Raw genomic sequence first — 12,655 nt, 5'->3', positions numbered from 1 at the left:
TTAAAAACACACAAAACATATAAAAACCTCCTCTATAATTGGACTAGTCATTTTTCCAAGTAATGATATCAAAGAGTGCAAAATATCAAGTGATAATTTAGTACAAACAAAAATAAATTTGAAAGGGGATCCATCTAAATCTCTCTGATCTGCCAAAAGTTACAATTCTATACCTAAGCAGTTGGCTTCCTAACTCCAATTACAAACAAAAGAGCCTTCTAGTACTGTGCAAAATTCTCTAGGAGACATGAACATTGGGATTAAAAGCTCCAACCAATTGACAATTTCATCAACTATCCACTTAAACAAACAATGCCAACCAGAAAGGAAAAAAAATCACTTCAAACAAAAATGCTGAGGAATCTCCAAAGAAATGATAAAACTTCAAAAAGAAATTTTCTATCACATTTTAAACATTCTTTTAGTACCAAAAAAAAAAAAAAGATAAATGACTTAAAATTAACTTGGCTTTAAATTTTTTAATTAATTTGCTTTTTAGCTAATTACAGAAAAAATTAACCTAGGAAAAAAGAAAATTATGCTGTTCAAACACAAAAGAAACTACAGAGAGGCATAATGTCAACATAAATAACCACACAGACAGTATTTTTTAAGTACATGAGAATTCCAAATCATTCTTTTTTTCTTTTGTTCTTTTTTTTTTTTTTTTTTTTTTTTTTTTTGGTTTTTTAGTTTTTAGTTTTTTGGTTTTTAAGACAGGGTTTCTCCTTGTTGTCCTGGCTGTCCTGGAACTAGCTTGGTAGACTAGGCTCTCCTCGAACTCAGAGATCTGCCTGCCTCTGCCTCCCAATGGCTCGGATTAAAGTCCTGTTCTCACCACCAGGCCCCAGCCCATTCTTTTTTTCTTTTTTTTCTTTTTTTCTTTTTTTCTTTTTTTCTTTTCTTCTTTTTTCTTCTTTTCTTTTTTTCTTTTTTTCTTTTTCTTTTCTCCTTTTTTCTTTTTTTCTTTTTTTCTTTTTTTCTTTTCTTCTTTTTTCTTCTTTTCTTTTTTTCTTTTTTTCTTTTTTTCTTTTCTCCTTTTTTTCTTCTTTTCTTTTTTTCTTTTTTTCTTTTTTTCTTTTCTCCTTTTTTTCTTTTTTTCTTTTTTTCTTTTTTTCTTTTTTTCCAGAGCTGGGGACCAAGCCCAGGGCCTTGTGCTTGCTAGGCAAGCGCTCTACCACTGAGCTAAATCCCCAACCCCGCCCCAGCCCATTCTTAATCCCCACAATCCACTGCTGGGATACCTCTGGATGTATTTCAGAGGGTTTTTTTGGGATCCTGAGGGCACCAACCTAAGCCATTTTAGTCCACTGATAGCTTCAGAATTGTGAAATGAGGTCTCCTGGAGGAAGCAGGATACTGGAGGATGGGCCCTGAGATCTTATTTGGGCCCTGCCTCCCTCCTATTCCTTCTCTTGGCTTCTTGTTGTCCGTTTCTTCCTCTCTTATCTCCCTTACTGATAGCACTTTTGGGGAGGACAAAGACAATGCCTTCTTCATCTTGCCCTTGTGTGAGGGCTAAAGTTAAACTTTAATTCCGAGTGCCCAAGGACAGATAACTACCTGGAGTGCCGTGGGCTGCTGTTCTTGTAAAATAACAAATCACTTGTTCCACTTCAACAAAGTTTGTTATCCCAACTGCACAGGACATGCTTCACCAGACCCAGCAGGAGATAGAGAGGAAGTTAGTCAGGATGTATGCTTGCCCCCAATGAACCTAGGTGGAAAGTACAGAACCTGGTGGGTTGGGCCTTTGCAGGCACCTGACAGACATAATCCATCATCACCATTTCTTTGGGAATCCCATACTTGGACTGGGCCAGTGGCCATCTCTTCTGGCCAGTACTTAATAAAACTTGCCTCAAATAGACAACCATGGATTTTGCCTTTCACCTCACAATTTTCAGGTTTAGCATTCACCAGACTACTTTCCGTGAAGCAAGCATTAAATATATAAGAAATTTAATATATGAAGGCCAGCTCTCAACAGCCATTACTTCCACAGTTAGTTGCAGACTGAATTGTTTCTTCCCCTAAACTTACATTAAACATGAAAATATGTTTTGGAAACTAAAGAAACAGAAATTCTGTCTGTCTCAGTCTCTCTTTTAAGTTTAAAAATTGTAAAAAAAAAAAAAAAAAACAGACTGTGCATGGTGACACACATTTTTAGCACTCACTCAGATGCAGAGTCAGGTGGATCTCCAGGAGTTCCAGACAATCAGAGCTACAAGGTGAGACCCTGTCTGCTGTCTGTCTGGCTGTCTGTCTGTCTCTGCCTGCCTCTCTCTCTCTCTCTCTCTCTCTCTCTCTCTCTCTCTCTCTGCATGTAATTTTAAATTGTAAAAACCTACAGTATACTCCAATGCTACCCTAAATAAGTCTAAAACAAAAAACAAAAACAAAAACAAAAACAAAAGCAAATAGAGGGCTGAAGAGATGGATATTTGCTCACACTGTGAATCCCTATTGTGTTATTTACTGGAAAATCTGTCTCTAGTTGTGTGGATCAGCTTTAGCATACACCTTTATCTAAGAGCTTTCTGCTTGGATATTGTTAACAGGATTAAATAAAGTCAACCATAAGTCAAGAGGTAGAGCAAGCAACCAATTGACAGGGAGTGAACACAGGATTATTAAGAAAAAAAACAATGCCTAGGACATTAGCTGAGGAGGAAGGTAAGCTGGGTGCTTTCTCTGCTTCTCTGAGCTAGCAAGCTTTCACCACAGCATCTGGCTCCTGGGTTTTCATTGGTAAAATCAAATGATTGAGATTTTGTTTAAAAAACCAAACAAAAAAAAACAAACAAAAAAAAAAAACAAAAAAAAAACAAAAAACAAAAAACTGATAGCTCAGAGGTTAATAAGAGCACTACCTACTCTTCCAGAGGACTCTGGATCAATTCCCAGAACCCACATGGCAGTTCACAACTGTCTGCAACTCCAGTTCCAGGGGATCTGACACCCTCACACAGACACACGAAGGCAATAATGCACCAATGCACATAAAATAAATTAATTAAAAAAACTAATTATCTCCTAATGTTTTCCCCCTTTTCTTTCTTTGGGGTGGGTATATAAAAGTTTAATTAAATAAAAATACCTTATGGGGAAGTTTTTTTTTATCTAAAACATTTTTCATACAACATATTTTGATCATTTTCTTTCCCCTCCCCCAACGCCTCCCGGATACTCCCTGCCCTCTAACTTCATATTCTTTGCAAAAAACAACAAAGTAAAAGAAACCTTCCACTTCTAAAGCAGCACCACAAAATTGTTATACCTTAGTGGAGTTGAAACTTGAAACTACAATCCGACTTCTGAGATTAATTTTACCATCTATAAATCGCAGGTTTCCTGGTTATCAATAAGCAGATCTCTAGCAGGGTCTCATGTTTTCCCTGCTGGTTTTCTGTATTCACCATGACGATGGACTAAACATCTCATGTAAATATTAGCTGTTAACCTAACTACTTTGTTCCAAACAGGGAGAAGGGGGGAGGGCCGGTAGGGTGTGTGGTGATCAAAAACTGCAACAAAGATGGACTGTTCCTTTCACTTTTTGCAATGTTTGCCCTTTTCTATTTTGGGGCTTGGTTGATTTATTTACTTAGCCGTGATTTTGTCAATTATCACGTAATGGCTGTTGAGTCACTAGAGGCTAACCACGGATCCGATTTTTAAGTCATTCTACTGGGTCAGCAACAACTCAAAAGGTCTTCGGAGTTCAACGTGGATCATTAGTTTTTCGGGTCCCCTGAGGCCTCGCGGGTCCCCGGCAGGTCTGAGCGACCCGAGAGGTCCCGGCTGGGTTTTCTTTCTGCCTTTAAAGTGATTTCGTGGGTACTTGTTTCTTAAGCACCGCTCCAGCGCGACCTAGGCAGCCACGGCCCAATCTGACCAAGAGGCCGCGCTCCGCCTGGCGGAGGAGGAGGCAAGATGGAGGCGGCCAGCGCCTGGGGCCGGGCTGGGCGGGGTTTCTGCACGGCCGCAAAGGATCCCGCCAGGTTCTAGCGCCAACTTCTGTCCTCCATGAGGCCGCCCTCCGGGTACCCACAGCCTAGACCGCGGCCCGCGCCCTTACGGGGCGTGGAGGGACCAGGGACAAGGACGCCATTATTAGCCTCCCGGGCGGGGGCCACAGCCAAGACCCGCGCAGACCTCTCAAGGGGAAGGGAGGGCGGGGCGGCCGAGGGCGGAGGAGCGGGGCTGGGCCGACAGCGGGGGCGCTGGCTGGCGCCGCTCCTCAACCCACCGTCCGCCCGCCAAGGGGCTCAAGATGGAGACCTGGCTGCGCTTCTCAGGCTCCCTAGTCAGGACCCTACCTGTACTCTCCGGGTCCTTTTCCTCCGCCATCTTGGTGCGGAGCCCGTCGCCTGGGAGATCCCATCACAAACCCTGCGGGCCGCGCGAGGGGGACGAGGCGGAGGAAGCCCCTCGACGCGCGGTGGCCGTCTCCCAACCCCCCAAGAACTGAGGCCGGCGTTCTTTGGGCCTAGGGGAGTCATTTATTAATAAGGCCCCGAGCCGGCCTTGGCCTGGTTGCGACTGTCAAGGACGTAGGGTGCCTTGTTTGTTTATTTATTCACTTATTTAATTACTTATTTTATTTAGCTTTTTTTTCGCCGTGTCAGGTGCGCCTCAGAACCCGGTGCAGACCTGGCGGCCCCTGCACGTTCCGCGGTCCTTCCCCGAAAAGCCTCCGCCCACCCCTACCCCACCAGGCCTTGTGCTCTCCCGCGTCACCCTCTCCTAAGCAGAGCCAGTCTGCGACTCAGGGAACTGGAGCGAAAACGGACGTGGGCCGGGCGCTGGAGGAAGCCAAGCCTCTCCCCGGGATCGCGGGGGGGGGGGGGGGGGGAACTTGTAGAAAAACATGTGCAAAATAGGCGCAAACACTGCGTCGCCAAGGCTGCAATTTCTAATACAAAATAGTGTTCTCATAGCAACAAATAGATTGCCGGTCCGCTCTCGGGTGTCGCACACATTGATGTGTTGATGGTACAATTTGGCATGACCTTCCAGTGAGAATTCTGAGTCCTGAGAAACTTGGCTACAGCATGTTTTGTTATTTTATGGATAAGCTCAGAATACTAGGATATATTCTTTTAAAAAAAAAAAACAGTTTTAAAATACCTAGCAATGTGACTCAAATGAATATCTAGCTTTAATCTTTAATGATATTTCATTGTATATGTATACTTGTTTAATTTTTTTATAAAAGTAACTAAATGTTGAGACCTTTAAAATGCAAGGTAAGTATTTAATTTTTGTTTTGTCTTGTTTTTTATTAATTTCTTTATTCACTTTACATATAAAAATAATTTTTTTATTACTAGTGCTTAGTCATTGAGTTTCTATAATCTCAGAATGAGCCCTCAGAGCAGGCCAACTGTATTCTTCATTAAAACATTTTTTTTCTATAGAAAATAACGATTTGATGAGGTGTCTAACTACAAAGTTGAATAATCAGAAAATGGTGCATATTAAGAAATACTTCCGGGGCTGGGGATTTAGCTCAGTGGTAGAGCGCTTACCTAGGAAGCGCAAGGCCCTGGGTTCGGTCCCCAGCTCCGGAAAAAAAAGAACCAAAAAAAAAAAAAGAAAAAAAAAAGAAATACTTCCAAGATGAACTCAGATGTGCATAGTAAATTTATCACCCCAAAATATGGCGGAGTTATCAGCACCAAATTAATATTTACAGCCTGTGTTCTCCCTTTACTCTCACTGAAGAGGAAGGACTTTGCAGCAAGTGTGGGAAGAGAACTGTCCCTTCCTGATTTGCAGATGATCCTGAAGTTCGCCTGCCCCTAAAGTCTTTCTCTACCTCTTCCTCAGCGGGCCCATAGTCAGAGTTTTCAAAATGGTTTATACTGCTTTTATCGTATTTTATTTACTTGTTTCTACCACATACATTTCCAGCCGTAAAGTTGTGCTATACACTGGGACATTCTGACCGGAATTGTGTGTGAGAGGTGTGTGTGTTGTGTGTGTGTGTGTGTGTGTGTGTGTGTGTGTGTGTGTGTGTGTGTGTGTGAAAGATCACACTCATAGTCAGGAGATGGAGGCAGGAGGATCAGGAGTTTAAGGTCAGGGCTGGAGAGATGGCTCAGCGGTTAAGAGCACTGACTCCTCTTCCAGAGGTCCTGAGTTCAATTCCCAACAACCACAGGGTGGCTCACAACCATCTGTGATGGGATCTGAAGTCCTCTTCTGGAGTGTCTGCAGACAGCGACAGTGTACTCACATGCATGAAATAAATAAAGACTGAGTTCAAGGTCAGTGTGAGGATGCAGATTTTACTCAATGGTAAGAGGAACATGCTTACCATTCATAAACCCTAGGTCCAATTCCCGGCACCAGGAAAAGGAAACTAGGACAAAAAGGCTTGGACCTGAGATAGTTAAACTATTAGAATATGTTAGCTAACACTCCCCCTCCAACTTTGAAGACAAGTGAGAGAGCTTCCCCACATCCACAGTACCTAACCTCATTGGAGCATATTTTAGATAATATAATCTCCAACTTGGTTAATGTAGGCTTATTTTTTTTTTCAAAACCAACTTTTAATATGGATGCTTAAATGTTTTAACTTCCTTTCTAGCCCGCCACCCACCAGAGGTAGTGGAAAGAAAGGTTATTAGGATATGGGGGAAGTGGACCTCTTTAGAAATTGTTCTTTGGAATGAATCCCATCTGTGTTGTCAGGAAATCGGCAGTTCAGTTCACAGGAGTCAGCAGTGGCAGCTCAATCCACTCGAAAACACTTCACGAATACACCAGCAGTCCAGTTCAGTAGTGTCAGCATAACAAACACAATCAGCAGTGGTGGCACACCCTAGCAGACACAGTCAGGCCTCCTCCGAATCTGCACAAGTTAGTGGGAGTTACAGGGACTCCGGGAGAAGCTCTCTGCCATACCTCTCACAACGAAGTGAAGATCAGCAAAGATGAGACCAGTGCATTGGTTTGTACAGGAATGGTCCCCACAGACTCATATATTTGAATGCTTTGTCATTAGGGAGTGATTGCTAGATGACAGGCATTAAAGGGTGTGGTCTTGTTGAAGAAAGTGTATCACAGGGGGGAGGGGGGTCTGCTTTGGGATTTCCAGTCCCCAAACTAGGCCCAGTGTCTCTTTTTTCCTGCTGCCTGACAATCTGGATGTAGAACTCTCAGCTACCTTTCCAGAACCATGTCTGGAACCTTCAGGCAGCCATGTTTCCCACTATAAAGATAACGGACTAAGCCTCTGAAACTGTAAGCCAGCCCCAATTAACTATTTTCCTTAGAGTTACTGTAGTCATGGTGTCTCTTCACAGCAGTAAAACACTGACTACGGTGGAAACCTAGTAAGTTTTAATAAGCTTGCAAAGAAATCCACCGTTTTAAGTGGATTTCATATATGAAGGAACATGGGAAGATCAAACCCCATTTCTTTCCTGAGATTCATCTTCCACTCAAAAGCGTCTGCTCCTCCGGTGTTTCAAATGCACACAAGGAATGGGCTAGCCCCACAGTGTCCATCACTGCTATGACCTGCTGCCCGTATGGCGGGCGTGCAGCCTATCTTCTTTAACACAGCTCACCATCCTTCAGCTGGCCCTTCTTGGTTCCTACTTTACCATAATCAATCCTCACTAAGCAGATGTGACCTCCACATATTCCTGGAGCTTCAGCAAAGGGCAGTGAGAAAGGGGCAAATACTACCCTGAGGTAATTCCAGCTTCCTAACTGTGGGCACTAATCCCTTCCTTGGGAATTAACATCAAGAATGTTTACCCCGCCCCTATGAAGAGTCAGTAGCCTGGTTCTGTGATCTGGAAAGCAAAGTCCGGTCAGATGGTATCAGAGAAGGCTAGGAGTATCACTCAGGAGTGATATACCCAATGCTAAACATGCCGAAATACTGGGTTTGCACCCAGAACCACATACTCAAGTCAGCACAGTAAGGATTGGATTCCTGATAGAGCGATATGTTAAAAATAGTTCTTTTCAGGCTGGCAGATGTAGCAAAGCTGGTAGACGGCCCATGTAACACGGACAAAGCTCTGAATTCAATCCCTAACATCCTATAAAGCTGCTGTGGTGGTCTATGAATACTAGAAAGGTAGAGGCAGGGGAGTGAGGAGTTCAAGGTCAGCATCCTTAAAATTCAAGGCCAGCCTGGGCTGTATGAGACCCTGTCAAGATTCCTAAGTAAATTATGTGGAATACTTTGTATACAATGTCTTGTAATCTTTATGAGGTTGTTCACACTCCTGTTTTACAGGAGTTTTAGCCAGGCAGTGGTGGCACACACTTTTAACCCCAGCACTCGGGAGGTAGAGACAGGATCTCTTGAGTTTGAGGCCAGCCTGGTCTACAGAGAGAGAGTTGTCAGGACAGCCAGGACTACATAGAGAAATCCTATCTAGGGAGGAAAAAGATATATTTATATAAATGGTGTGCTATGGCATTGTAGATAGCTATGTGTCTGGAATGAATTACAGCTCATCTGGATTCTACTTTATGTGTGCCATTGGGAGATCCAACTTAGTAACCAGAATACTTAGAGAACATTAAAGGCAAAAATTCTCCACAGAATTAGTCACCTCTCCTTGTGGTTTTTTTTCTTCTTCTTTTAAAAATCTGCTTCAAAACATGATGGAGAACATTTGGCAGAATCTCTCAGAAACATTGAAGAAAGCACACAGAGCTGTGTTCCTTGTCCTGTCCGGACAGTCAACCATTTAAACCAAAGGCCTGGTCAGACTGTGGCTCCTCTCTCCTCCCCACCTTGCTGCTGACTGAAATCGCAGGCCTCTGTCGTGAAGGAGGACTAAAAGTTATAGCCCTGGACAAGAATATTTTCAGAACCAGAAGTACCATCAGTGTTCTGAGACAGTGGACACAGAAAGCCAGGTTGTGGGCACCTTGAAAGCAAGCCATGCAGAAACCATGGCTTACATGAACAGGCACGCCCCTAGCAGCTATGCCCCTAGCCTTTCTTCCCCTGTCAAGGAGAAGGCATAGAAAATGGCTGTTTAATTCATTGCTTATGCAGCCCTAGTCCTTAAGCAACATGTTTCAAGGATTGTCCTTTATGTGCTGAGAATGAGACTCTTTGGTCTACCAGAGCCTGCTGTTCTGCTCTCACAGCTTGAGCAGGTGAAGCCCAGAGAGATGTGGAGGAGGATGTTCCCAAGGAGTTAAACATCCATGGGATTCCGCTGCTCCTTTCCTCCCCCAAAACTCAGCATGGCTTCCCACTCCCTTCATTAAAGACACCAGGGCACTATGAAACAGTGACAATGGGTCTGGCAAGATAGATCAGAAGGTAAAGGCACAAGCTCCCAAGCCTGATGACCTAAATTCGATTCCCATTAACTTTGGTAGCAAAAGAAGAGAAACACCTGCTCAAAGTTGTTCTCTGACCTTTACGGGAGTGCCACGGCAAACACACCCAACAACTACACACGATTAAAAAAAAATACGTGAAATTATTGTAAGTAGTAACAAGTCTGGGTTGTGGCTCGGTGGCAAAGCACTTGCCCAATGCTTTGCATTTGATTCTCAGCACAGCAATGAAGAGGAAGAAGAGGAAGATGAATAAGACCTCTGGGTGTGGGGTGGCATGGGCAAGGGACAGCTGCTCCCCTTGCCTCTTGATGCATCCCCAAGATCATAAGAGTAGGAGTGCTGGCTCTGCCCCTCACAGTTGCAGCACTCAGGAGGGTGGGCCCTGGTACCAAAGGCAAGAGTGAGCGGCCCAAGGATGTGAGAGCAGGAGGCCTGGCCCTGTCCCCTCCGGCACTGAATGAGCTCGATGGGGCAGTACTGGAGAGATGATCCTGGGGTTTCAGGTGCAGGTGAGCTGGTGGGCTGATCAATTCAGGTACCTCCTAGACCCAGATCCAGAGCTTTGTGTTGGCCACCCCAATATCTACTCCATCTATGATCTACTGAAGCCTGTGAAAAGGTTGGTCCTGCTGATCCAAAGTTGCAGGATCGCCATAACACAGGACAATAGAATGTCTGAGAGGAGTCCCGGTGAGCATCCAGTATAGATAGTGTAGCAGAATCCAGAGGCCTTGTAACAGACCAATGATTCATTGCAATTACATTAGCAAGTAAAAATGGATGGGTGAAAGGGTATACTGTGTGATACACTGTGACACACTACAGCTTCCATGATGAGATGGGGGTCTCTTGGGGTTTGTTGTTTCTTAATTTTAATTTATTTTTATCTTCTTTTTGGAGAGAAGTTACAAGGGCAGAGGAAGGTGGTCTTAGGATTTCATTGCTGTGAAGAGAAACCATAACCAAGGCAACTCTTACAAGGGACATCATTTAGTTGGGGATGGCTTACAGGTTCAGAGGTTCAGTCCATTATCATCAAGGTGGGGGCTTGGCAGCATCCAGGCAGGCATGGTGTAGGAGGAGCTGAGAGGTCTGCATCTTGTTCCAAAGGTAAATAGGAGAAGACTCCAGGCAGCTAGGAGGGTCTCCAAGCCCACCCCACAGTGACACACGTCCTCCAACAAGGTCACACCTTCTAACAGTGCCGCTCCCTGGGCCAAACATATTCAAACCACCACAAGGGTGGATATGAATGGATGAGGAGGTGAGTGAGATGGGATACAAGATGTGAAGTCACCAAGAATCAACAAAGAAGAAGAAAGAGGAGGAGGGGGAAGGAGGTAGAGGAGGAGGGGGAGGGGAGGTAGAGGAGGAAGGGGAGGGGAGGAGGAAGAGAAGATGAGGAAGACCACTCTGGGCTGGAGCCACGACTCACTAGTTAGGAGCCCTTATAGTTCCTCCAGAGGACCTGAGTTTGATCCCCAACAGCCACATCAGACAGCTGACAACTACCTGTAACTCCAGCTCCAAGTGATCAGATGCGCTCTTCTAGCTTCTGTTGGTAAACACACACACACACACACACACACACACACACACACACACACACACTACATTTTCTGTTTTAAAATGTATAGTAGTTAGCAGCAGACCTTAAAAATGAAGGGTGGTTGTCAAAAACTCTGACCCAGAATTGTTCCTGTCTAAAAGAACTGCAGGGACAAAAAAGAAGAGGAGGAGGGGGGGAGGAAGAAGAGGGGAGAGGGAGAGGGGGGGGAGAGGGAGGAGGAGGGAGACTGAGGGAAAGGAGGTCCAGTCAGGCCCAATTTGGGATCCAGCTCAAGGAGAGGCCCGGGGTCTGACACTCTTACTGATGCTATGGTGTGCTTGCAGACAGGAGCCTGGCATGGCTGCCCTCCAAAAGGCCCAACAAGCAGCTGAAAGAGTTAGATGCAGGTACTTACACTCAACCAATGGACCCCTGTGATTGATTTAGGGAAAGGCTGGAAGAAGGTGAGGAGGAGGAGGGCTACCCCATAGGAAGACCAGGAGTCTCTACTAACCTGGACCCCCAAGATCTCTCAGACACTGAGACACCAGCCAGGCAGCGTCCACCAGGTGATATGAGGCCCCCAATGCATACACAGCAGAGGACCTGCCGGGTCAGGCCTCAGTGAGAGACGATGCACCTAACCTCCAGAGACTGGAACCCAGGGAGTGAGGAGGCTGGTGGACTGGGGTTTGGGAGGGGGGACATCCTCTTGGAGGGGGGGGAGGAGGAATAGAGTAAGAAACTGACAGAGGGCAGACAGGGAGGAGGAGGATGGCTGAACTGTAAAAAAGGATTAAAGATAATAAAAAAAATGAAGGGTGGTGGCTGACCTAAAGGTGGAACAAATGTCTATGTCTCCTGCACAATGGCTTCCCCCTCTGACGTGAAAGCGTAAAGCAAACCCACACTGCTAATTGACTATTATTTTGTTGCGTGCAGCTCCTGGGTGGCGGGAATGAGACTGGCTCCTGTGGCGTCTGAATATGCCTGGCCCCATAGGGACTGGTACTGTTAGGAGGTGTGGCCTGGTTGGAGGAAGTGTGTCACTTTGAAGCTCCACCCAGTGTGGAGGAGACAGTCCTCTCCTGGCCGCAGTTGGATCAAGAAGTAGAACTCTCAGCTCCTCTATCGCCGTGCCTGCCTGACCCCGCCATGTTTCCCGCCGTGATGATAGTAGACTGAATCTCTGAAACTGTGAGCCAGCCTCAATTAAATGCTGTCCTTTGTAGGAGTTGCCTAGTTCATGGGTCTCTCTACAGCAGTTGGAATCCTAAGACACCTCCAAAGCCTCGTAGGTTTGAGTGGTAGGTCCCTCCTTGGTGGCACTGTTTAGGAAGAATTAGGAGGTGTGGCCTGGTGGGAGGAGATGTGTCACTCAAAGTGAGCTTTGAGGTTTAAAAGCCCAGGCCAGGCCCAGTCTCTTGAGCTCTGACTCCCAACTTTTGGATCAGATACAAGCTCTGTGATACTGCTCCAGCATCGTGCCTGCCTGCCTGCTGCCACGCTCCACACCACGATGGTCACGAACTCGACCTCTGAAACTGTAAGCAAAACCCCAATTAAATGCTTTCTTCTATAAGGCCCGGTCATGGTGTCTTCTCACAGCAATAGAACACGTTAACTAAGACGAGCTCGGAACTGGGATCTTTGAAATAAGGTTTTGTTCATGTTAATGTTTGTATTGAGAGATGGCAAGCACTCCAAGGAAAACTAAAAATTTTATCTCATGGAGCAAAAGGATCTGAGGGTGGATCCCAGTAC

At 45.2% G+C, this 12,655-nt stretch overlaps 1 protein-coding gene across 32 annotated transcripts in view; it reads right to left on the bottom strand.

The window, feature by feature from the left end:
- Nucleotides 1-4,776, bottom strand: part of Drc8 (dynein regulatory complex subunit 8) — a 99,554-nt gene extending 94,778 nt beyond the window's left edge. For 19 of the 32 annotated variants that reach the window (XR_015635140.1, XR_015635141.1, XM_087580332.1 and 16 more), the window contains exon 1: nt 4,326-4,776. Coding sequence is in view for 23 of the 32 variants with exons in the window: in XM_087580331.1 (XP_087436457.1) it covers nt 4,326-4,508 (183 nt within the window). In the remaining 9 variants the exon portion in view is untranslated. Of the gene's footprint in view, nt 1-3,283; nt 3,437-4,325 lie in introns of those variants that run through there. The other 13 variants (NM_001443882.1, NM_001443880.1, NM_001443881.1 and 10 more) reach the window with 3 other exon arrangements.
- Between the last annotated feature and the right edge of the window lie 7,879 nt (nt 4,777-12,655).

The sequence above is a fragment of the Rattus norvegicus genome, chromosome 13 (assembly GCF_021556685.1).
Source record: "Rattus norvegicus strain SHRSP/BbbUtx chromosome 13, alternate assembly SHRSP_T2T, whole genome shotgun sequence".
Lineage (NCBI taxonomy): Eukaryota > Metazoa > Chordata > Mammalia > Rodentia > Muridae > Rattus > Rattus norvegicus.
Note: the sequence above shows the minus strand (reverse complement) of the source record. Positions and strands in the feature narration are given on the sequence as shown.